This window comes from Anguilla rostrata, chromosome 2 (assembly GCF_018555375.3).
Source record: "Anguilla rostrata isolate EN2019 chromosome 2, ASM1855537v3, whole genome shotgun sequence".
Taxonomy (NCBI): domain Eukaryota; kingdom Metazoa; phylum Chordata; class Actinopteri; order Anguilliformes; family Anguillidae; genus Anguilla; species Anguilla rostrata.
The window spans coordinates 13,234,145-13,258,534 of record NC_057934.1 but is presented as its reverse complement, the minus strand read 5'-3'; the positions used below and the strand labels follow the sequence as shown (position 1 = coordinate 13,258,534).

The following is a 24,390-nucleotide window of genomic DNA, read 5'->3' as shown; positions in this document are numbered from 1 at the left end:
AGCCATCAGAGAGATAGGGAAAGGCGAAGAGCTAAATTCTAAATGAACAAGTAATGTCACTGTAACTATAATTTACAATTGACTTCTCTCAATTTCGCGTAGGGTATGGCACGTGGGAAACATGTCAAATTTTGACACACAGACACACAAACTGTGTATGTGTTTTCGTCTTTTTTATCTTACAATTACTATGAAGCTAATTTATGAAAAATGAAACACTAATCTACTTGTCGGTGAGAAGTTTCAACTTTCCGGAAAATGCAAACATAGGTAAAAATTACTTTTATTTTGAAGTTCACTCCCTATAGCAAACGGAAGTAGGGTAATTGTGAGCTAGTATTGTGGTGGCTTCTTGTGGATTTCATAGAGGACTTACAAGCTAACTATTAACTGTAAACGTTGTTTTATTGATGGGGAAAAGTGTCCATCGTTTGCTAAGCTGGTCTTTAAAAACAGATGGGTTGTAAACGAACTCGAAAATAGATGGTTTTCAATCGATTTTACAATGTCGAATTGTATTGCTTTCCAGACTCAGTTAGCCTCCATCATGGAGTTATTGGTTCAAACAGCCGTGGCAGAAATGGGCAACCTTGTCGACGAAGACACTGCCATCGTGTTACGTTTGGATGTGGCAGGACAGCAAACCGATAACGAAGTGCTGCAGAAGAAAATACAGGCACAGAATGAGTTAATGATGGTAAACGGCCATAATTATTTTGCTACCGTTAGCTAACACTGGCTTTTGATCAGCGGATAAGCTAACGTCAGCTTGTTGCTTTGTATCTAGCTAGCCAGTCTGCTCGTTGGCTAACGACGTTAGTTACAGCACATATAGCCCGATTCAAATATTTTATATTGTCTCATGTGTTCGAATGAGCAATTTCTTGATATGTCAGCAGGAACACGTAAATAATGCGAGGTATTTTATCCTGACTGGGGACGTTGGCAAGCTAGCTAACTTAGGTCGCATGCCCCTGCGGCCTCTTAGCCCACTGTTTGCTCTCGGCTGGACATTCCGACCAGGAAGTGATGCACTAATAAATAAAAATAACCACAGCAGCAAAACAACTTTTTGTAGTAACTTATTTGAAGGTGTTATTTATTGTCTGCAATGTTGCGTCTGTTTTATCAACACATTCCTGTTTTTGTTGTTAGCTAGGTACTGTAGCATCAACGTTACTACTTAAATTAAATATTTACAATTATATTATGCTCGGTAGCTAACCAGATAAACACGCTGATAGCGAGTTGCCTAGCTCCAAACATGCCAAGTTTATATAATTGTACTAATGTTGGCTAACCTGTTGGGTAATTATCAAGCAATTAATCTATCTCTCCTTACCGTTTGGTGATGCTGTAATGTATGATATGCTTTTGGTAGTTTGCCTGATGTGTAAATTATTTTCTTACTCTAGAGCCGGTTCGCTTCTGTCATGGAGATGCTCAGTAAAGAGGCCGTGGTCAAAATAACCAGACTCGTCGATGAAACGAAACAGCAGTTCATGGAGGTTGAAATTGTGACTGTACAGGATACAACGGAAAAGAGTTATTTGAACGGCCTTACTGTAGCAGAATGTGGTAAGTCTAGCATTTCTGATGCTTTTTGTCAGTGGGAAAGGTCTTGATTTCCCCAGTGGTATGAAATATTTCTTCTTAAATAGTCTTACAGTTCTTACTAAAGATGTCTGAATCAGTGTAATGTGTGACAGATTTTCCTGTTATTTTCCCGATTTGTTTCAGTGGAAGAGCTTACTGTTGTGAAGGAGGAAGACAATCCAATCCATCCTGTGTTGAAAGCTAAGGTTAGTTCATGCACCTCGTATAGTTCACATATTCATGACCTGGATATGGATGTGTTTGACAACTTGAGCAGTGTGGAATACATTATTTCATTACAGTTAGTTATTGTGGTAAAGCTGCCTATGCATTTCAATAAAGATGCTATAGAATATGTAAATGTCACACATATTTAAACCTGTTATAGTGCATGCATGGACAATGGCTGAGGACTACCCTTGTTCCCCTTTTTAGTCCACAGGTCTGGAAGAAGACAACCCAAAATCTCCTGTTTGCAGGGAGGAAAGACTTGAACATGAATCTGACACAACTGAACAAGGACTGAAATGCAATCCAGACAGTGAGTAAACAGGACACAAATGAAGTAGCTTTAGAACTTTTTTGGAGATGCATTGCACTGAATATATTAAAGAGATTTTTAAAGTAAATCCGTAATTGGCTTCGGACTTCTTTATATGGGGGGGGGGGGGCGTGTTATGGTATGTATTAAGCATCAGCAACAGTACGAGAAATCAGTTGCTTTATAGTCTCAACCTATATCAGTATCACATTTTGTACAAATGCTGGCTATAGTATGTTGTAATTGTACAACTTCAAATATCTTTGTCTTCCCACCCCCCACAGAGGCAGTTTGGGCTGCATCTGATTTTGGAAGGGGGTTTTACAATGACCATCAGTACTGGGAAGAAAATGACAATGCAGAGTATGACTTGCAGTCCACACTTGTGGAATCTCACGGCAATATTAAAGAAAAGGATGACTCGATCCTGATAGACTGGAGTCCAAGCACTGCTGACAACAGAGAAAAACTGTTCAGTTGCCCTCAGTGCGGGAAGAGCTTCTGTAAGCTGAATCGTCTTAATGCACATCAGCGAATTCACACGGGTGACAAACCATTTAGCTGCATGCATTGCGAGAAGACCTTCACGCAGAAGCACAGTCTCACCGAACACCAGCGAATCCACACAGGAGAGAAGCCATACAGCTGCGATGTGTGCGGAAAATGTTTCAACAAAGGCGCCCATCTCAAAACGCACCAGAGAATCCACACGGGAGAGAAACCGTTCACTTGCGGAGAATGCGGGAAGAGTTTCAACGTTGCGCAGAACCTTAAAAGGCACCAGCAAATTCACACCGGAGAGAAAGCTTTTAGCTGTGTGACGTGTCAGAGGAGTTTCACTCGCGCCGTGACCCTTAAAATCCACCAGCTGATTCACACCGAGCAGAAGCCGCTCAGCTGCGTCGTGTGCGGGAAGGGCTTCCGCCAGGCCGTTAACCTCAAGACGCACGAGCGGATTCACACGGGGCAGAAACCCTTCACCTGCGCCATATGCGGGAAGGCTTTCCGCCTGTCCGTCAATCTAAAAATACATCAGCGCATTCACACGGGAGAGAAACCGTACAACTGCGCGCTCTGCGGGAAGAGTTTCACTCAGAAGTGCGGTCTGAAACTGCACCAGCGCACTCACACGGGGGAGAAACCGTACTGCTGCGAGGTGTGCGCTAAGAGGTTCAACAACTCGCAAAGTCTCAAACTGCACCAGCGGACCCACACGGGGGAAAAGCCGTACAGCTGCGACAAGTGCGGCAAGACGTTCAGCCAAGGCAGCCATCTTAGGACACACAAAAGGATACACACGGGGGAGAAACTCTACATGTGTGATAAATGTGGGAAGAATTACTGTGACCTGAGAAACCTTAGACTACATAAGTGCGTTTACGGTTGAGTCGGTCCATACCTGCCCACACGGAGTTTCATATGTTTAAACGCTACAAATCTGCATGTGCCTTCATGAGGACTGACCTATGTGCTACTCGTCACTGAACAATTTTTCCCTCAGGTTATAGGTAAAATGTGTATGTTAAACCTTCTATGCATTTCAGTCTAGTAGTGCATAGTTACTGTACACTAATAGATTTTGAGTTTGCTTTCCTGAGAATTCTGAACATGTTTAACATCATTAAATCAAAGCTACCATTTACAGTTTGGTATTTAGCAGACACTAAATGGCAAATATGAAGTTAATTGAATAGAATGACCTGTACAATTCATGACCTTTTCCAAGCATAAAACTGAGAAACAGTGACAGTAGTAGCATACAGTCATTATGCACTAATATGTTCACATGCAATTTTATGATGTTGAATATACATATTAATTTTGCAGTTTATCAAGTAGACAGATGATATTGCAGTATATCTCCCTGCAGTAACAATGTAAAAGCAATGCTTTTGTGACTCAAACCATTTAGTTCATGTATTTTTTTTCCATTTCAATTACAAGAATTAAACTGAAATGATTTAACAGAACTGTGACATTTACCTGTTTTTTTGGACAGGCTATGGTCCTTGTATTTTTTTTTATGTGCTTGACGAAATGCTAGATCATGTGAATTTGTATGTACTTGAAGAGAACATTCACAACATGTAAATTCACCTCCCGTAAATAAAATGACTTTGTGCATGTTTCTAACTTCCACACAGTGACATTTTCAGTGTTAATTAATCTTTTCCAATGTACATGTGGTCTCTATTGGATTCATATGCACTCTGTTAGAGAGTAACATTTTACGTTCTGTCCCACAGTATATCTGTGTCAAAGGTTGGCAGAATTTAGCTTTAACTTTTGGATTCTCTTTGGCCACTATGTAAACCTCCCACATACCTTAAAGGGACAGTTCACCCACAGTTACATCTGCCGCCCTGCAGGTTTTCACTTCAGCCCAAACAAAGCATACCTCATGTAACAGCTAGAGATCTCACTGAGCTATTAATGAGTAGAATCAGGTGTGCCAATTTGGGGTTGAAATTAAAACCCACAGGATGGTAGATCTCCAGGAACAGGATTGAGGAGCCCTGCTATACAGACTGCAGTGTTTCAAAGTCCCAGGAGCACGGCTGGTTCTGACATGCTGGAACCACCCTGTCTAGCACCAACAATCACACAATGGTCAAAGTCACTTAGATCATGCATCTTCCCCATTTCTAATGTTTGGTTGAACAGCTAAACTTCTTCACCATGTCTGCGTGCTATTTCCATTAACACTAGTAATGCGAGTCGACGCCAGAAGAGTTGACTACTTGACTCTTCACTCTCAAGTGTTGGGGTTGACTTCCATTCAGTGATTCAAAGAGTTGAGACAAGGTGGAGTTGACTCCACAATAATTTAATTTGAATGAAAAGTAGTCGAAAAACATACCTTAGGCACAATTCAACATTTGAATGCAAGGGCTTGGGATTGTATTGATTAATTGCTTTGTCAAAATCTGTTGGTACTAGGCTGCATACTGAGCTTGTGTTGACACTATGCACTGTATAACAGTAACAAGCAGGCATACCTAAAGTGATCACTGAGTGTAGTTCTTTGTGGGTTCTTTTAGCGAGTTTGGAGCCTTCTTTATTATTATTATTATTATATGTATTATTTAACTAATCAAATTCAGGCCTGAGGGTAATCAATAGGATCCTAATTAGGTTGTGAAACACGTGTTTAAGTTATTTAATAATTTCCCCCTTAAACCTACACAATTGCATTTATTGTTTGCTAAACATGAAAAGCACTTAATTAAGAACAATTCTGCGATTGTAATTGTGGTTGAGACGGAAACCAGCATACACAGGGGATCCCCAGGACCAAGGTAGGCAACCACTGCTTCGTGGGTTCTTTTGGCGAGTGGGGAACCTTTTATTATTATTCTATCCAATCAACAAGCTGTCTATGCTTGCTTCGAATATATCTCCGGTTTACTGTCCATGACGTAAAAGGATAGTGCTATTCACGAGCATCATTTCACCACAAATACTGCGCAGAGTGGCCTGTTTGTATGTGTAAGGATGGGATAAAAACGATTCACTTACCGTATCCGTATGGTATATAGATTAGTGTATGTGTGCAGCTTAAGCTAGACGGATGCCAGTGTGACACATTGGCGCGCAATTTATACGTACCGCGGCAAATTTAGGAGGTGGAGGGAAAACGTATTTAGAAGTCACATAGCTACGAGCAGGTAGTTGGCATCTTTTGTTCCCATTTTGACATTATTTGCTACTTTAAAGTCTCGGATTTACAAATGTCACAACGGGCTTGCTTGTTAGCCAATATTAAAGTCTGGTGATACCATAGTTTGAATGGCGTAAACTGCAGCTAGCGATTAGGCTTGCTACACAGCTGATTCGCAAAATGCAAGGCGGTTGTTGAGGTTGCTAGCTAACGTTAAGTAAATCAGTGTACATCATGGTCAGCCTCATCGGTAGTTAGCAACAAAAAAAGTTAGCAAAATCCTGTCTTGCTTTCTTACAGGTGTCAGATTGTTGTTCATCTTCCAATGACATTTTAACTCATTCTTAATAGTATTGGCTGATTTAACTTCAACTTTCTCGTCTCATTGTCCTTTGAAAGCTATATGATAGCTTGCTAGTTTGTTTTTCAATGGAAAAATTGGCTATCAAGATTACTAGTTTGATGAGCTTCTGTGTTATCCAGCATCCATATTTTCAGTGTTTAGATGTGAATTCAAATGTCACAGAGGTAGTTTTTAAATAGCTAACGTCATGCCCTCCGCAACAAGTAGCAAATCATATTAAATAACGGAACTGATCTTTCATTTGACTAGCAAGACTGGACACTTATCAGAAATCATGCAGTAGTTCTTACCTTGGCATCTAGCTTGGGAAGATCACACACAGGGTTGTGATGAAGTAGCTTGTTACACTTGAGTTACAGTGTAAACGTGGGGTCAGGCTTAGGCGGTTTGTGGTTGCCACAATCTTGCAATGGTTGTACCTGTAAGATTATATTGATCTTTTCCACAGGGCTACAGAGGAGAGACATGGGATTACTTGAGCAATGCAAGGAGCTGTTCAAGACATCAAGCCTCTATGAGGTGCTTGGAGTGGCAAAGGGGGCATCTGAAGGCGATGTCAGGAGAGGTTATTACAAACTGTCGCTCCTGGTCCACCCTGACAGGGCTCCAGATGACCAGCTTGCAACCAAGAAATTCCAGGTACAGTCCAGAAAACAAAGGGTTAATGAGTCCTCCGCAGCTATTGTAGTCATTCTCAGTTTAGCGGTTTTCTTTCTTTGGTTGATTATTTAATGGCAGTTATGTGTCTAGATCTGACAATTACTGTTTAAATAATCTGTTAAAGTTATACTGAATTATATATATTTTTATATTGTATTATACAAGCTATTAATGGTAATTCTATAAAAACAGAGAATTAACATGCTGTGTTGTTTACATGTGCAGTGTGCGTTATACAGTGATGGCCGAATAAGACCTCATGACTCCCAAAATGGGTTGAGTTATCCCTTGCCCACTGATATGAACCAATCATTGTGCTTTGCTGTGGAGAGTAAATAGTTTTTATTGGTTCAGAAAGGCACAGTCTGACAGCTCACCATAGTTCCAACATATATGGGGTTCCTGAAACCCCGCCCTTCCATCGCTAACATTAATTCAGCTGCGCTGCTCTGTTGCAGGCTTTGGGCAAGGTGTACGCGGTCCTGAGTGACAAAGAGCAGAGGGCGGTGTATGATGAGCAGGGCACGGTGGATGAGGAGACAGACTCCCTGGGCCAGGACCGCAACTGGGAAGAGTACTGGAGGCTGCTGTTCCCCAAGGTAACTCCCCTACAGGGCTCCATGTTAACATTTTTTCCAAGGAGCATACATGCTCCTCAGTTTGTGAATGAGCTTACCTCCTTTTCAGTGTTAAGTATTTCTCTGCCCCCCTCCACTGTTCCAGATCACGTTGGAGGACATACTGGAGTTTGAGAAGAAGTACAAGGGCACGGATGAGGAGGAGGAGGACGTGCGGCGGCTCTACCTGCAGCATGAGGGAAACATGGACTTGATCATGGCGTCCGCGCTCTGCTCCACCCAGGAGGACGAGCCGCGCATCGCTGACATCATCCAGGGCGCCATCGACTCCGGCGACCTGCCCGCCTTCCGCGCCTTCACCCACGAGAGCAAGCAGAAAAAGTCAGTGCGCAAGAGGAAGGTACGGTGTCCCTCTGTTCCTCCCACGCACGCACGCACGCACACACACACACACACACACATACATACACGCCCACACACACACACACACATGCACCTCATGCTTTTAGTTTTCATGCTCTTATAAACCGATTAAATGTACCTTTATGCTTCGTTTTGTAAGTGGCTCTTTTTCTGCTAAATGGACACAATGATATGATGTATTGGGTTTTAGTGTAATGGGTTGAGTCTGCCTGTTCAGGTGTTAGTATTGATAGGTCCCCTCGTTATCATGTGTGTCGGTATGACAATGCCTTTCTTAATCAGGCTGATAAAGAGCAAAAGGAGGCTGAGGAGATGAAGAAGGAGCTGGGTATGAAGTCTGATGACAGCCTAGTGGCCATGTTGCAGGTAAGACAGCCATTCCAGAACCTTACTTACTTACTCATGTACATAGTGGAAAGGTAAGTGCAGTTCATGAAGAGTAAGCATTGCTCACATAAAGTATATTCAATAGTAAGTAGGCTACTACAAAAATGGAATAAATATCACACTGTTTTAAACAAAATAGGCAGTGGCCAGTAAGTCGTTGGTGATCTCTTTTTTATTTTTCCATGTTCATATTTTATGTTTCCCAACTTCAGCAAAGGCAGAAGTCCAGAGAGCAGGGGTTTAACTCGTTCCTGTCTGACCTGGAAGCGAAATATTCCAAAAAAGGAAAGGCCACATCTGGAAAGAAAGGAAAGAAGTGACTGTTTCGAAGTGTAATGCATCAGTAAGTTTCGCTGCGTCATGGATCCAGTCAGTGACTGAAAATTCTACTTTGAACAGTTATAATTAAATATTTATTACCGGAAAAAAGTTAGTTTGGCACTTAATGAATCCCTGAGACAATTGTTTGAATAATGCCATTTTAAGGATTATTGTCCATCTTAAAATGTCTAGGTTTGATTCTTAAAGAGGAAACCAAAAGTCTCATCTTTATATGCATGGTGTACATATGTATCATGATGTGTAGATTGTTCAAACTTGTCTAAGGGTTTATCTAATGGTAATTCCCGTTCAACCATGCAGTATTCTGTGATTCCGCTAAGCTTTTGGTCAGGTGATTATCATATGCAATTTATTGTTTTTTTGGATAATTCAAGCCAAAACTCGGGACTTTCATGCTAAACAGCCCTCAGCTACAACTAAAACACCAATAGCTAACCATGACTAAAACAGTCATTGACCTTATAAAACTAAACAATCAGGAAAACCTTTGTTGAAGTTAGGCATTGTGTTTTTTGCTGTGTCATTTTTAAATAGACAGCTTAACATCAGTGTTGGTCCCTTTGGGTCTGCCCAGTGACTGACAGAGTCCAAGAGGATATACAGTTAACAGCCCTTTTTGTCAGTAGTATATAAAAGCAGTCTCTTGTTGCTGGTTTAATACTAACATGAAAGGTGACCCATAATCTGTTCTCATCTGTTAACATCAAACGATTCCAGTTATTACATGCTTATGTTCAACAAGCACCCTATGGTTATTGAATTAAAATTAAACCATTGTTTAAACAACCTTGTGTAGATTTTTTGTGATAAGGGAATGAAGGATTTCTATGGAACAGAGGTGCATTTAAAAACTTAATTGGTGCAATGCTTGACCTACATTATCAGTTACAAGTAAGCATCCCTATGATCGATGACCACCCTGTGCAGAGGCATGCACCAGAACAGAAGTAATATATCAGGTCATTGATCATTGTCAAGGATTCTCAACCTCCTCTGGCCAGAGTTTAACTGCTAACTTGGTCGTGTCTCAAAGTTTGCAGACTGGCCTTACCTCTAAACTTTAACTATATGTGTGCTCCTGATATTCCTGAAATAGTATTATTCATAAATACCACTACACCTACAATTATAAAAGTGTTGGTCTGAATGTCGTAAGCCTGTCGCAAACCAGCAGTTCCTAAAGTCCTCACTTCTGTACGAACCATTTGTTCATTGTATAATCCATGCATGCCAAGATTCCAGAAGTGCTCTAAAGGTGGTGTACTGTGTTCCCATTGAAATTTAAATAAAAAGTAATAGTCTCATATAAATTCTTTATTTGGTTTCACAAAACAATAATGAGCACTTAAATTTATTAATACTTTCATGTTTATTATACAGTGTTGTGAAAAAAATATTTGCCCCCTTCCTGATTTCCTCTATTATTGTATATTTGTCACTGAATGGTTTTAGATCTTTATACAATATCTAACATTAGACTAAAGGAACCTAAGTAAACAAAAAACACATTTTTTTAAAACACCCATATGAAATATGAATTGCCCCCTTAAACTTAATAACTGGTTGTACCACCTTTAGCAGCAATAATTGCAGCCAAACACATTCTATAATTTAATATCAGTCTTTCACATCGCTGTGGGTGAATTTTAGCCCATGCTTCTTTGCAGAACTGCTTTAATTCAGACAAATTGGTAGGTTTTTGAGTATGAACTTGTCTCAGATCCTGCCACAGTGTGTCTATTTGCTTCAAGTCAGGGCTTGAGCAAGTTGGGTTCCTTTTGTATAATATATTTTATTATACAAAAGGAACCCATGAACCCATGAATGAATAAAACCATTCAGTATGACAAATATGCAATAACAGAGGAAATCAGGAAGTAAATACATCCAGGCAAGGCAAATACTTTTTCACAGCACTGTATATGCATAGGACAGTACACCTTGAGTAAAATCAATTTTTTACTTCCTCTTAATATTTTAAAAGACTAAACTATTATGACTTTCTTTTCAAACATGGGATTGAAATTGACAATGGAGTCCTCTTAGAAAATCAGGTAGTTGTGTTTGAAATACAGGTAAAGACCAAGAATAAGTGCTGGGTGCACAACTTTCATGCAGACATGCTAATCTCATAGCAAAGTATCTTTACCCCAGTCATATGCAATTGAAGAACTGGCACTTGACCTCTATTAGCCAACTGTATTCAAAACTCAAATGTTTCCCAACTTAAAATTTCCAGTCTCATCACCTCGATATTTTCACAAATGCAATGCTTTGTCCTCCAGCTGAGATGTGCAATCGTTGCGTTTGATGAGTATACTCAATGCGAAGTTTATTGTATGAAGTATATTGGGAGATTTCATTAACCAGAATGGTTTCTGGTGTGTGATGAGATTAGGATAGTCTAGCAAACTTTAACTCCTCAGCTGTCTACTACAGTTGGAATTCTAGAGAAGACCACATGTCTCAGTTTTGTTTTTGGACCCACTACAAGCACATCAGTGGTTAGAGACATGAACAGTGGAAAGTGGTTTAGTCAGGATTAAGTTTATGTTCATTTGGATAGCTTATTCCATTCACAACGCCCAGTAGTATAGCGAATCTGTATGCAGTTTTTGGATGCAGGACACCCTCAGACACGCCCGTAGTCCACCCTTAAGCTACAGCAGGGTGATGAAGCTCTGCCCCAGATCCTGCGCCGTGTGCATGAGCCCTGCAGCCAGCGGGGAGCAGTAGAGAGCGGCGATGGCCAGCAGGAGGTGCTGCAGGACCCCCAGCAGCAGCATGGCCAGCAGGTATGCTAGGAAGAGCAGACTGTGCCAGCAGCCCTCGCTCAGCATTCGCGGGGAGTCGGGGTGGAGCAGGCACAAAAAGCCCAGCACCAGGCTTCTGTTCACGTTGAGACAGAAGTAGAGGTTGAGCAAGGACGAATGCTGCCTCTTTCGTCTTGTCGCTGTCTTTCCCACTTTAGCCAGCCAGCAGAGAGAGAGACTGTGCAGGAAGAGGCTAAGCGGGGCATAGAGCCTCACTAGGGGCTCAGTCCGTAGGACATTACGTGTGCCTGCAGGGAGGAAGGACACTTATTTCAACACAAACCAGTGAGACATTTGGCTAATTTGTACATGAAATTGAAAATTCTTCCAAATCTTATGGTGGGAAGGGAATTTTTTGATTGCCTCAATTACGCCAATCTAATTCATCCAATATAAATATACAGTAATATCCCAGAGCAGTGCATTGTGGGTACCTGCGATTGTCACAGATGTGAATGTAACAGCGGCCAGTAGAAGGGTGTTTTTAGATGAGAGGCGCCGCGTTAAGCCAAGTGCATGGGTCCAGGCCACGCAAGCAAGTGGCAGCAGATTCAAGGTGAGGGGGAAGAGACCAGAGGGCGAGGTGACCGCCCACAGCGCCAGCACCGTCTGAATACTGTCACAGATGGAAGGCACCAGCAACTGTTCACCCAGCTGCAGAGAGTACGGCTGCAGCGTGACGCAGCCAAGGCCATGCAGCGTCACCATGGCCACCAGAGTCAGCACCACCTGGAAAAAGCATGCCAGTTAGCCATCAGAGGATAATGTACACACTTGTGCGTGTACACAAACATGACTATGAATGGACATGTATTCCATTTGTTTTCATGTTGGTGGATGACAATACCCAAAATGCTAAACAATAGGAAAACATGTTCATTCCCATGTATTAAAAATCTCAGTTCCAAATTGAAGTATTTGCCTGAGGCACTTAGTTGTTTACATAGACATTGTGGTCTGGACTGATTCCTTATCGTGACTGGGATTCCCATGGGCCAATGCTCAGTTAGCCATAGCATTTCCCTCTCTCCTGAGCCATGTGACAGTTTGTATTCTGCTGTGCTGTACCTCCCTGTACCTGGGACCCACCCAGTACCCATTACCCAGTACAAATAAAAGTTGTGTAAGTCGCTCTGGATAAGAGCGTCTGCTAAATGCCTGTAATCTGATCTTTTTTAGATTAGTGGACCTGCAGATGGGCATCTCAGCAAATACTGCCGTGCTGGCACAGCTCACAGAGTTTTGCAACAAGGGTTTAGGAGCACAGTTCACATTAATCGCAGAACAAAAGCCTTGTTGAACAGAATGTCTGGTTTGAGCTGCGATTGAACAACGAAAAACTTAACAGAAAACACGGACTCTGCAGAAGCACGGTCCAGTCAAAACAATAAATAGCCAATGCATCAAAACATTCAGAGAACTTTTGGATTGCCACGTTCTTCCAACTTCTCAATTAAAAATAATTTTACCAAGAACAGCACTGCAATGACACTGGGAGAGTTCTGGGTCAGAGGCAAGAAAACCTTTTCAAATGTTGTACAAAATGGATCTTGCTTTGTGTACACGGGCATTGTCATGCTGTAATAGGAAAGAGCCTTTCCCAAACTGTTGCCATAAAGTTAGAAGCATACAATTCTCTAGAATGTCCTTGTATGCTGTAGCATTAAGATCCACTTCACTGGAACAAAGGGGTCTAGTCCAAACCATGAAAACAGCCCCAGACCATTATTACACCTTTACTGTTATGCATCCCAGTTTTGTCAGTCAGCCTGCCAGATAACGAAGCCTGATTCATTACTCTAGAGAACCCGTTTTCACTGCTCCAGAGTCCAATGGTCGTTTGTTTTATACCATTCCAGCCGATGCTTGGCATCGCACATGGTGATATTAGGCTTGTGTGTGTCTGCATCGCCATGGAAACCAAATTTCATGAAGCTCCTGAGGAACAATTCTTATGCTGACGTTGCCTCCAGAGGCAGCCAGAACTGGAGTGTTGCAATCCAGAACAGATTCTTATGTGCTACGTGCTTCAGCACTTTGTGGTCCCATTCTGTGAGCTTGTGTGGCCTACAACTTTGTGGCTGAGCTGTTGTTGCTCCTAGATATTTACACTTCACAATAACAGCACGTACAGTTGACCCGGGCACCTCTAGCAGGGCGGAAATGTGATGTACTGACTTGTTTGAAAGGTGGCATCCTATGACAGTGAACTCTTTAGTACGACCCTTTCTACTGCCAATGTTTGTTACTGGAGATTGCATGGCTGTATGTTAGATTTTATGCAACTGTTAGCAATGGGTTAATTAGAAGGGGTGTCCACATACTTTTGGCCATGTATTGCAACTGGGGCCACCTGTTGAGGAGCTGAGAATAATGTTGGAAGCTAGGCACCATTAACTAATAAAACTCTTAGAACAGATTTTATGGCTTCCCTCTCAGAAACACTGTACACGTTTTCATTATCACATGGAAGACAAATACTGAACACAGTGCATACTCACAATACCTTACTCAAAATGACACCTCTATTGTTTACCAGAACAAATATAAATTTTGGTTCGATCAAGATGTACAATTATGCTACATTGCTTTCAGGAATAGGGTAGACAGGATGGGAACCTCACAGTTCTTTTGTAGCAACTTAAGCAACAATTTTGTGCCGGAACATCTACACAGCAGATTCAAGCGTTTACAAAACTAATATTAAACTGATTAGAGATCTAATGTCTAATATACTCATATTAAACACAATTCTCCATAAGCTGTACCTGTGCAAATGACAGGGGTACCACGTAGGGGAAGCGGTACTGAGAGATGAAGATATGGGTGACAAAGTGGTAAAGTTTGTTGCTCTGCCAGTAGACTAGCAATGCCAGGAGGGAGGCACCAGTGTGGATCAGAGGGGCAAGAGATTTCCATGGAAGCCTTTTCAGTGCTGAAACAAGCCTCTTCAATTTCCTTTTGAACCATGCAGGGCTGACAAACAGAGAAAGAGAGAGCATATCACTACATTTTGGGGCAGACATGATCAATATCGCTCTAAACAGAGGAAGTGTCACAGTGTACAGTTCATAGAAACAGCGATATAGGTTCCCTGTCACAAAAGGAAGAATTCTGCTGACAAAAGTCAGTCTGTGCAATGCAATTAGAAGCAATACAATGTGTTTAAGCCAGGGGACTGCAAGGCAGTGACTCTTTCTGGATTTCATGTCAACTTACGCTCTATTATTTAATCAGTCCAGTCATATGCATGATCTGACATTTCAGCTAAAGTAACTGATAAGCTCATGGACAGCAGTTGAAGACCCGCTTCTGGGACCCCATCTAAAACATGTTACCATGCTCTGATCTGCCAGTGAACTGGCCTTGGTATATAGACCTAAATAGCGAAATGAACCGGGGTAATTGTTGCAAACAAAAACCTGCATACACACAAACCCTCCCCAAATGGAATTTCCCACCTCCGGTTTAAACTATGCAGCTTTCTAAATAGAGAGGTGTGATACTGGTACAATTTACACCTATATTTTGTAAAAAGGCTCTTAGCCACAGCAGCCTTATTTAGCTGTTAATCATTATGGAGAGGAATGCTGATGAGCTACTGGGGTGTGAAAGGTGGTCTGTGAGGCCAATACATAGTGTTACAATTGTCATGAATGTATCCTTTTTACACATGAAATGATTCTGTTAAAATATAAAGGATGCAGAAACTTGTAGCCAATGGATTTTGAATACAGTTGGAGACACCTATCAACCAACACAGCACAAAGAGACACCTGAGTATTATGCAAATCCATTGCCTGAGCGTCCGTTATCAGAACAGAAAGGACAAACCGTCATAGTAGCCAGCAGTGCAGTTCACTGAACTTCTGTACGTAATGGCGCAAAACATTCAAGTTACAGTTGTTTATTCACCTTCTGGAGTGCTTCCCCCATTCTGTGTCTTCTGTGTCAGTCATTCACACTTTCAAGTCCTGCGAATTGTCAGCCGTGGCCACTGTTTTTCTCCAGCGGGAAAAAGGATCCGGATTTTGTTACATGCAACAGTCCATTTGATGTCTTCTCGTGTTTCACGGCTGAAAATGTTTTTTTTTTTTTTTTACCAATCTCTTCTTCTATATTAGTCCATGTAGGAGCCGCATGCTACACTACTCCTGTTTCCGATAACATAAATTAGAAGAATGTGTTGGTCCAGAAGTTCTAACAAGTGGCATCATCACCCCCTTCCGTCAGAGCCAAAGCCTGTCCCTCGTACTCATTGCCATTGCTACTTCTTGAAAACAAAAGGCATGGATCTACCTATTCTGAAAATTCAATGAACCGTCTAATCCACTGTCATTTAAATCCAGTTTATTCACCTGGCACTGTCTCGAATGACTCAGTAAATAGTATATAATTTAAAACGTTTGGTCTTCTTTACAGCTGCGACTATGGGGTTATCCTTAAGGTATGTAAATGATGCACCAGAGATAAAGCCTCGAACATGGCCAAAGGCTGGCGAATAATCTGTTAATGATTAGGCAGAGCTGGGAAAGTAAACAAGCTTGGTGCGTCGCTTCGTTTCTCTGTCGATGGAGTATCTCCATGTTCTCCTCTCCGGACTGAACTTGAGGACAAGGTTGAAAATGACATCAGAGAGGTGAATTTTGTTTTATTATATCACACACCAGTCTCTGAAGATTGTTGTATATTATTCATACTGTTCGTTCAGTATATATAATGTGATTGTTCTTTATTCCGCTATGGCTAACCTTTTTTGCTAGATACAAAATGTTTTTTTTTTTTTAATCTTAGCACCAGTAACTTCAAGGCTTTATAGCAACACTTTTGATGCTCTCTCAGGTTCTGTGGAAACCGCTGTTTAAATTATTTATTTATTTGACTTCTAATAAATACCAATCCTGTGATAGGCATTCTGAGCTACTGTATTCCAGAATGGTAATATTGCTTTTTACAACTGCATGTAAAACAGATAAATTCTAGCTCAATGGTTTGAGGAACATGAAAGGCACATTATTCAGATGTCATGTCCTCCGTAGTATGAGATCTAAACCTGAACAGCTGAGATAACTTTTTAAACTTTCATCAACTGAGCACCAGTTCAATGGCTGTCTCATGGAAGTGGAGGGGTAGAGGTTGAGAGCACATCTTAGAGATGAAAGCACACAAAACAATCTGTGGATAGATTTATGCACGTTTCTCTGACCATTGCCCAACTGCATGCAATATGCCTGCTCCTGCAACTGCACTCTCTGTTCCTTTTCATTACTGCATTTCTTCCTCCAGTGTTGATAGCACAGTTGTTTCCAAGGCTTCTGAGCAACTTGAGCGGTGGCACCCCTCAATATTCCAATTTTACAAAATGGTGATCAATTGCCATGTGACATTCATCATGAACTTGATATTAATAATAAAGCCAGACCATCTGTTTTTTTTTATTATTCTTTTGTGTGTTCTGGAAATGTAGGTGTATCCTAGCAACGTTTAACTGTTTACTTGTGATTGAGTTTGAGCTGGGACTGCTGAAGAGAGGCTTGGGGATAAACATCACCATGGCCGTTTGACATCATTTGTAACATAGCTATTTGACAGTTCGATATGTAAATACCATCACCTCAACATAAGAAGCACAGCAGATAGCAAAAATAAATAAAAAATGCCTGACGCGTTTCCATGTCCATAACACTATATCAATATGTGCAAAAATTTTCATAAAATCAATAATCTGAGCAAACAGAGAAACAATTTGGAGCAAGGGTGTGCATGTTCTGTTCTTGTCAGAAAATCACCTGAATGAACAACTGGTCATATAACAATATGATGTAAAATGTATGTTAATGTCGTCCAAGGGAGTCCTGGAGGAATGGTCTGCTATTCGCCCCAACCAGTTACCTTACTTGTAGTTTTCTGTCAGCTCTATAAACTACACTGGGTTCACTCCCGTACATGATCACAGTAAAATCTTTAGGATAGACTTGAAGTATGCAGCTGCAGCTGGTGCTTATACGAATGTTAGATCGATATGATTGTGCAAATTAAATAATTAAGAACATAAGTTGGCGCAAAATCCTGATACGGATCAGCCCTTGGTGAGCACCACTGATGTAATGTGATGTGCTCTGTGACTGTGATGGCAAAAACAGAGACTGAAGAATTATCAGGTACTCATGAGATTTCTGTTTTTCATTGCAATTGGAAAACTGTATCAATGGAATCAACTAAATCAAACTTTCTATCTTTATTTCACTTCATTCATTCACAATTGTAAGCCTGGTCCCAGAGGTGGAAAATCCAGATTCAGAAAATAAAAGGCACAACACTGACCAGAGGTGTTGCCATTGTGCAATGAAACCCATTTATGAATTACACATCAGAGAGAGAAGTTCTAAACATGACTGGTTCAGTGGTGTTGGGTCTGTATAGCTGACTCATTGTTAAGTTATTGTGGCACACCACAGATGCACAGCAAGGTAATCCCAAAAAAGAGAACTGTTTTAAGGGGGGTTACTATAATAGTTTATTAAGGGGTTACAACTGATAAGTATAAAAGGACAAGTAATTAAAATCAAGTAGTGGCATCCTTTTAATATCACATGTATTATCTTCAGGGGATAATGCATGAGGTAGCAATATTGTATGATGCAACCAGGCCACCAGTTCACACCTGGCGCATTACTGAGGTAGCCATTGAGCTTAAAAACACTGACCAAAAGCCATCTGAGAGCTTGGAATACCACAAATCCTTTAAAACAATTAGGCAATACATTCAGAAGGTGCAGGCACAACTGCAAGATGTATCTATTTTAATTTACAAGGCAGTCAGTCACTGGACTTTTAATAACTGTAGATGATTAAGGGTAAGGATATCAACTACCAACTGAAGGTGCTTCTGGTGAGCACTTGGCTGCACAGATGCTAATTTCAGCAGCAATGCCAAAACACAATTAAGAAATATTCTTTTAAACTCCAAAAGCTGTGAATTTTGTATGTCCCCATCACATCAAATTAATTTAATGCAAGTTTGGCAGAGAGGATGCACGATCAACCGACAGGGAAGCTTGGTCCCCTCCACTTCAAGCTTTGTAGACACTATCTTCTGTCTGAAAGGGACACACATATCCCTACAGTGCCGTTTTCCTTGGGAAGAGGGTGTGAACCATCGAGCTGGGGCACTTCCAGTACTGTCAATGGATCCAGTTTTCCAAAGTCTCCTGCTGTTTATTTATGACTTCTTCTGCTGAATCGCCCACTCCCGGATAAGTTTATTAGCTACAGCGTATCTGGGAGGAACCCAGATTGCAGTGGGCTCTCCTTTTGCGCCTTGTGGGAAGGCCTTCTTTTTAAGGGCGTCTTCAGTTTCCTCTAGCGTGAACCACCTTGCGTCCTCCAGCTCCACCCCATTCAGATTGACCTGTTAGGGTCAGCCATTTTAACATTAACTCCCGCTCACTGCACCTCAGTCACAGTCGGTTTGGCAATACCTATTTCCCATGAAATGTTAATGTGTGATCTCGCAGTGCTTGTGCTGAGGATGGGAGGAGTTTCAGTTTTAATATCAAGTCTGTGTTAAGAGTACAGAAGATGTTTTTGTGTTTTGTGTCTGTGATAGGATTATGGAGACATGTTTGGGTAATGTTAGCACAAGCAAGGAGCTGTACAGTAAATTCTAATCTCTCCCTGTGTCTCTCACTCTCTCTCTCTCGCTCTCTCTTACCCCCTCCCACCCACCCACACCCACACACACACACATAGGTAATGAGGCAACACTGTGTACCTCTGCATTGTCCGAGCTGACGGTGGCGTGGCAAGCCACCATGAAGGAGCTCTGGGGAAAAGGCCAGTGCTGGGAGCTGGAATACTGCAGAGACTCCACCTCCAGCCCCACCTCCTCTGCCACCTCCCTCCTCAGCGTCTCCTCTATCGTCTCTCCTGCAGGGCAACACGTTTAACGCAGACAGAGGCTGCGCTCCCACAGCCCATCAGATGCACTTTGCTCCCCCAGTCAAATAATTATGACAGCTGTCCCAGCCATATACCAACTGCATCACTATAAATAAAGAATACCGGTATATTGATAAATTAAAGGAAAATATGGCTATATAATAACAATAATAATACATTTTATGTTTCCCATAAAGGCACTCAAAGTACTTACAGAATAAAAGGGGATAAACATGTAAGATAAAAAACACAAGCAGTATATTTAATTGATTAGCCTGTGTATGTACGTAAAAGTAAACTTAGCTCACCCATGTCACAGAAACCTGCCAGTGCGCTATACATTCCCTCTGGAAAAGTGGACTGGCGAGCCAACAGACATCTCTTCCCATCAGACACCAAGACTATTACCACTGGCGCCATCTGCAGGAAAAACAAACACAACTACCACTGTACCCACTGATCAGGCATGGATAATGCTTATAGATACATCTTGAAATCACATATCCTAATTACAGGGGCATCATGTTTTCACCAAAATTCTTTTACAGGGCAAGGGATAATATATGGAGATGCATGCATGACAGAGTTTGAGCACCTAATAGCTACACAGCATTTTGTGGAGAATATAACAGACCACAGAAAATGGTCGTATGCGGTATTTCCTGCAGAGTAATGACAAACCCCTCTGTAGCAGTTGTAACCCTCTTCTCTGCTCGTGCCCTATTCTTACCTGCGGGTAGTAAGTAGCGCCGTTTGTAGGGGACACACGCTGGCTGCCAGCCTGATTACGCTGCGTGGGCTCCCCTGTGGCGCTGCAGTAGGCGTGGGTCTGGTGCCAGCGGAGGAGTGCCTGTCCCTACACCCGCCACACCCACAGTCAACAGAGCCAAAGCCAGCAACATCCAACAACACAACCAATCCTACACATAGACAGAGTATAGTACAAACTGAATTTAAGTATAGGTACATGTGTTTTGTTTGTAACCAATATATAATTTTTTCTCCAAAGTCTGTGTTCTCAGACCAACTTGACATAAGTTCATGCTGTCCTTCAAAGCTTCCAGCCACTGCTAACTATTTGGCAGGCCAAAGCATGTGTTTCCATCCACTGCTTTGCACAACTGAGCCACTCAGTCATCGTTTAGGAGACTACGGGCAACTGGCAGCCCCTAATCTGAGTTATTTTTCTGCGTGTGTACTGAACATCACAGGCTCTGTCAAACTCTAACAAGTTCTCATATGAAGGCAGCTGCAGTTGCAAATACTTGGACTTTCTATATTGTGGGCATTGGACATGTACAGCACCATGTTGGGTGCCAATATCTTTAAAGAACTACATACTACATATAACAAGAGGATGAATCAATGGCTTACATGGTAGAGACACATACCTTGGTTACCAGAGGAGTATCTTTTTCTTTCAGCAGAAAAAAGGCCTTTCTCAGGTCAACGAAGACTCCTCCGCACATCTCCTCCACAGCAGCTTTCTCCAGACTTCCTGTAACACAGAGACTCATACAATCAAAGAGCAGCCAGGGAGGCATTCCATAAATTCTTTAAGTTATGGTGGCCCAGGGCAAATCTGCTGATCAAAACTGAAAAATGCCAGTGATGATTGTAGGGTTAGCATACAACAGTAGGTATCAAAAATAATCCTAGGGGCGAAGGAGACTGCTGTGAAAACTTCAACCACATCAGTTCTGTTATATAAATAAAAGCAGAAGAGAGCCTGTTTTTTAATTTGATAAAGAATAATATTGTGAGGATCTACTGCTGAATGAGGTATTCATAAGGAGGCATAGTCCTACTCTAAACAGAAGTGCAGTGGAAAAGGTATAAATTATTTTATCAAAATTTCAGCAATGAGAAAATAAAAATAAATAACCCAAGCTGGTTTGACAGCCACTGGATGAATACATTTGGGAAAGGAAAAGTATGTGTATCAAGTGGGGCATATTCAACATCTTGGAAGATGGAGAATTATCCACCTTCAGACTGAACACTATTCAAATGAAGTCCTGAGGAAAGGACATGCAGTTCACTTGTAATTTCAAAATGGCAGCTCAGTTAGTAAAGCAGAGGCTGTAGAACTTGTGTCTTTTGTTTCAAGATAAGATCCTATGTATGAATACAGTATCAAATACTTATTTAACACAAAATGCCATCTGAGATCTAGGTTTTTTTTTATTCTCCAGTTCCAAGTAAAGTTTATTCCACAATTTGAAATACTCAATCACATTTTGGCATGCCCCGTGAGAGCACAAAATTAACTATTATATGGTATGACATGTTCATATGTGATGATTGTCCTATCAAAACTGGTCCTGGTGACCTTTCAAGCTTTATTTTTTGAAGAGAAACATCCAATATCACTGACTTAATTTACAGGTTTGGAAAGCAGTCCTACCAACATCAAGGGAGAATTGTGCTGCATCATTGTCCGAGCAGCCAATAAGGACAGATGTGTTTAACAGCTGTTCATCCTTCCCCAGTTTTCCCAGAATTCCTTTGACATCTGCAGTAAGAGAGCAAATAGCCTACAAGTTCATTACAACTTCATGATTAATATTCAAGAAATCACTGATCTATTCATCTGAGGAATAATTATATTTAACACGGTATAATGGATTATTTGTTCAAAATTCCATCTGATAATTCATGTGAACGCAATGGTAACAACATTTTAAATTCCCTACAGGCTTACATTACATTACATTATAGGCATTTAGCAGACGCTCTTATCCAGAGCGACGTACAACAAGTGCATAGGTTTCATGATGTAGAGGCGCAAAAGAAACACTAGAGTAAAGTAAGGATCGTAGTGCCAGAAGTGACCACATCGATCAGGACTCCAACCCTGTAGAGTAAGCTTGTTCAGCAAGCAAGAATCCTACCAAGTACAAACTAGCACTGGAATCACACCTAATCATACAAAAACAATCCTGCCAGATACACTAACATAATCATAAGCTTAAGAGAAACCTCCACTGTTGGAAAAAATACAGACTTGGAAATAAAGACTCATTTGGTTCCTATTTCAAAATTGCTTACTAAATTGTTATTTGTATTTCGTAAAGGCTGAGGTTATTTATAAATGCATTGGAGCTGAACATTATGGGACTGCTGGATCTCAGGCTCCAAAGTCTCGCCTTGACTGTTACCAATATCCAGGGGGTGTTTTAGTCATATGCATCCTTAAACCAAAGAGTCTGAATTTTTAAAGACTGCCTACTACTACAATATATATAGGATTTATATGGTTTGTTTTATAGGCAGACCTCAAAGATCAATAATAACAAAGTAACTCCACCTCTGCCCCCCAATATGCACCACCCATTACAGCCATACCTGTGGCCTGAAGCATATGTAGATGGTACATTCCCTTCTGTGTCTGCGTCAGCAGCGGTGCCAACTTATGATAAAGCAGCACATTCCCAGACTGCAGTGCTGTACGACATGCCTCATCATCCTCCTTCAATCTCATTAGGTACCTGACCACGAGACAGGCCAGAGGACATAAAGATCAGACTACTTAGAAAGCAAATGCTTTGACTGGACAAATCATTAATCCATAATGGAGAATGACATCACCTGAATCTAAAACGTACTTGTAATCAGGTAATTAGCCACTTATTATCCTAGTCTGTGTTTAGGAAAATCATGCAAATTTCAAACATTATTTCACTTTACACTCAAAACACAGCGTTTAACCTCTGGTTATGTTATGCTGATGAACTTCTGACACACTTGTTAAGCAATAGAAGCACTAACCTCATTCGGGACACATAGCTGGAGCAATCACGTGAACCAAACAACTGAAGCGATCTGAAAGGACTCCGTACCATACTGCTACAGCAGTGCATCACCATCTCGAACTCTTCAGCACTTTCAGCTAAAGACAAGAATCAGTGTCACACTCCTCTGCCAGTTGAGATTCTATGGTGTTTGCTAACATGCTGCAGAATAATGATTTGTAGCCTTAGCAACAGTAGCTTCCTAGTCAGTTTCCTACAGCCTGCAAATTATTGCATTCTTATTGTCCCCCTAAGTTATTGTCACCCTAACAACTTTTCACATTTTAACCGAGTCACAATCGAGGCTACAAAAAGAAACAAATGTAGCCAGCTAACTTAGCTATAGATATGAGCATATCAAACATGGAAGCTTTCCTTTTCAAAGTCATGTCTCGTCATCTCATGTGTTTCCACGTTTTAAATGACCCCGTTCTAACACATAACCGGGATTAGTTCGTAAATCCACTAACAGTTATAAACCTAGTTTTAGTTGAAAACAGACCGACCCGACGAGACCAGTCGTCTATTCAGTCAGTGCCCTCTTGCCTGTGAGAAAACACGAGGGCTGAGAGCACAGCGACCCCACGCTCCGAGGAGACAGTTGTGCAGCTATGGTTTTGTCTGTGGATATGCTGTTCAGGAAGAAAGACACCAAGTAGGGCTGTAAATAACTAACATATGAGAATTTTCCAGAACTCGGGCAGTGAAGTAGCCCAGTCTATATCCTACGGTAGTCAACTTAAAATGTGTAAGTTTATTTGCTTATGCACTAACCATTGGGTTAAAAATGCACTTTAGCTGTGGTCAGCATTAGCGATTCAACTCATTACAACGGTGCACAAACGGTCCAGGTTTTATCGAAGTATTGATGGGTTACGGGTGGTTCTCAATTAAGGGCCAACAAGGGTGCATTGGACCCCTACTGCCTTCCTTTTCCTGCTAAATTTTCACCCCATTCGCATGTTCAAAAACCCACAAAATTTGGCAGTTTTTGGCAATTTTACAGTCCCCCATATGGGATTTTCCATCATTTTCAATATTCTGAAAAGTATTTTTTCCTACTATGCTGACTCATTGTCATCAAATTCAGAATGCATGAGCTAAGCTACAGCACATCCCTATCTTAAATCACGAAGGAAAATGTCCAAAGATGGCTGCAGGGCGACCATTTAAACCCTCAAAGCCCAATGGCCATGCAATTAGATGCCAGCATCTAGCAACAACGTTGTTTTAAATTATTGCTTTTATCTGTCATTGATTCAGGGTGCAGCCTTATAAAACACATTGGCC

At 41.3% G+C, this 24,390-nt stretch overlaps 4 protein-coding genes across 10 annotated transcripts; 2 read left to right on the top strand and 2 right to left on the bottom strand.

Moving 5' to 3' along the window:
- The first annotated feature begins 301 nt into the window (after nucleotides 1-301).
- si:ch211-207i20.2 (uncharacterized protein LOC568537 homolog) lies at nucleotides 302-4,276 on the top strand. Its single transcript, XM_064320637.1, has 5 exons — nucleotides 302-697; nucleotides 1,416-1,578; nucleotides 1,741-1,802; nucleotides 2,032-2,137; nucleotides 2,422-4,276. Exons 1-5 carry the CDS (start codon nucleotides 506-508, stop codon nucleotides 3,522-3,524), a joined length of 1,626 nt encoding a protein of 541 aa, XP_064176707.1. The 5' UTR covers nucleotides 302-505; the 3' UTR covers nucleotides 3,525-4,276.
- A 1,024-nt stretch (nucleotides 4,277-5,300) lies between these two features.
- On the top strand, nucleotides 5,301-9,338 carry dnajc9 (DnaJ (Hsp40) homolog, subfamily C, member 9). 3 transcript variants are annotated; one of them, XM_064320647.1, is made up of 6 exons: nucleotides 5,301-5,436; nucleotides 6,611-6,801; nucleotides 7,281-7,421; nucleotides 7,546-7,800; nucleotides 8,106-8,189; nucleotides 8,423-9,338. In XM_064320647.1, the coding sequence occupies exons 2-6, from the start codon at nucleotides 6,628-6,630 to the stop codon at nucleotides 8,528-8,530; spliced, it is 762 nt and encodes a 253-aa protein (XP_064176717.1). In that variant the 5' UTR covers nucleotides 5,301-5,436; nucleotides 6,611-6,627; the 3' UTR covers nucleotides 8,531-9,338. The 3 variants fall into 3 exon arrangements, with proteins under 3 accessions (XP_064176717.1, XP_064176716.1, XP_064176718.1); XM_064320646.1 differs by lacking the exon at nucleotides 5,301-5,436 and adding an exon at nucleotides 5,654-5,805; XM_064320648.1 differs by lacking the exon at nucleotides 5,301-5,436 and adding an exon at nucleotides 5,786-5,808.
- A 510-nt stretch (nucleotides 9,339-9,848) lies between these two features.
- Nucleotides 9,849-16,546, bottom strand: LOC135247334 (uncharacterized). Its single transcript, XM_064320645.1, has 4 exons — nucleotides 15,281-16,546; nucleotides 14,134-14,341; nucleotides 11,800-12,094; nucleotides 9,849-11,613 (listed from the first exon to the last, which is right to left on the bottom strand). The coding sequence occupies exons 1-4, from the start codon at nucleotides 15,322-15,324 to the stop codon at nucleotides 11,213-11,215; spliced, it is 948 nt and encodes a 315-aa protein (XP_064176715.1). The 5' UTR covers nucleotides 15,325-16,546; the 3' UTR covers nucleotides 9,849-11,212.
- A 1,042-nt stretch (nucleotides 16,547-17,588) lies between these two features.
- nudt13 (nudix (nucleoside diphosphate linked moiety X)-type motif 13) lies at nucleotides 17,589-23,749 on the bottom strand. Of its 5 annotated transcripts, none has more exons than XM_064320640.1 (9): nucleotides 23,607-23,749; nucleotides 23,078-23,198; nucleotides 22,655-22,797; nucleotides 21,714-21,821; nucleotides 20,698-20,804; nucleotides 20,037-20,162; nucleotides 19,615-19,726; nucleotides 19,140-19,294; nucleotides 17,589-18,776 (listed from the first exon to the last, which is right to left on the bottom strand). In XM_064320640.1, the coding sequence occupies exons 2-9, from the start codon at nucleotides 23,173-23,175 to the stop codon at nucleotides 18,588-18,590; spliced, it is 1,038 nt and encodes a 345-aa protein (XP_064176710.1). In that variant the 5' UTR covers nucleotides 23,176-23,198; nucleotides 23,607-23,749; the 3' UTR covers nucleotides 17,589-18,587. The 5 variants fall into 5 exon arrangements, with proteins under 5 accessions (XP_064176710.1, XP_064176712.1, XP_064176711.1 ...); XM_064320642.1 differs by having other exon boundaries at nucleotides 23,603-23,737; XM_064320641.1 differs by having other exon boundaries at nucleotides 23,527-23,636.
- Nucleotides 23,750-24,390: the final 641 nt, after the last annotated feature.

Coding starts and splice junctions, on each gene's coding strand:
- si:ch211-207i20.2 (XM_064320637.1), top strand. CDS start 506: ATGTCGAATTGTATTGCTTTCCAGACTCAGTTAGCCTCCATCATGGAG. Junction 698..1,415: donor CACAGAATGAGTTAATGATG/GTAAACGGCCAT, acceptor TTCTTACTCTAG/AGCCGGTTCGCTTCTGTCAT. Junction 1,579..1,740: donor CCTTACTGTAGCAGAATGTG/GTAAGTCTAGCA, acceptor GATTTGTTTCAG/TGGAAGAGCTTACTGTTGTG.
- dnajc9 (XM_064320647.1), top strand. CDS start 6,628: ATGGGATTACTTGAGCAATGCAAGGAGCTGTTCAAGACATCAAGCCTC. Junction 7,422..7,545: donor GGAGGCTGCTGTTCCCCAAG/GTAACTCCCCTA, acceptor CCACTGTTCCAG/ATCACGTTGGAGGACATACT. Junction 8,190..8,422: donor GCCTAGTGGCCATGTTGCAG/GTAAGACAGCCA, acceptor TCCCAACTTCAG/CAAAGGCAGAAGTCCAGAGA.
- LOC135247334 (XM_064320645.1), bottom strand. CDS start 15,324: ATGACTGACACAGAAGACACAGAATGGGGGAAGCACTCCAGAAG. Junction 14,342..15,280: donor TGGGGGAAGCACTCCAGAAG/GTGAATAAACAA, acceptor TCTGTTTGTCAG/CCCTGCATGGTTCAAAAGGA. Junction 11,614..11,799: donor CACATCTGTGACAATCGCAG/GTACCCACAATG, acceptor TCCTCCCTGCAG/GCACACGTAATGTCCTACGG.
- nudt13 (XM_064320640.1), bottom strand. CDS start 23,175: ATGGTGATGCACTGCTGTAGCAGTATGGTACGGAGTCCTTTCAGATCG. Junction 19,295..19,614: donor GGCAGGTTTCTGTGACATGG/GTGAGCTAAGTT, acceptor GTTGCCCTGCAG/GAGAGACGATAGAGGAGACG. Junction 18,777..19,139: donor TCAGCTCGGACAATGCAGAG/GTACACAGTGTT, acceptor TGACCCTAACAG/GTCAATCTGAATGGGGTGGA.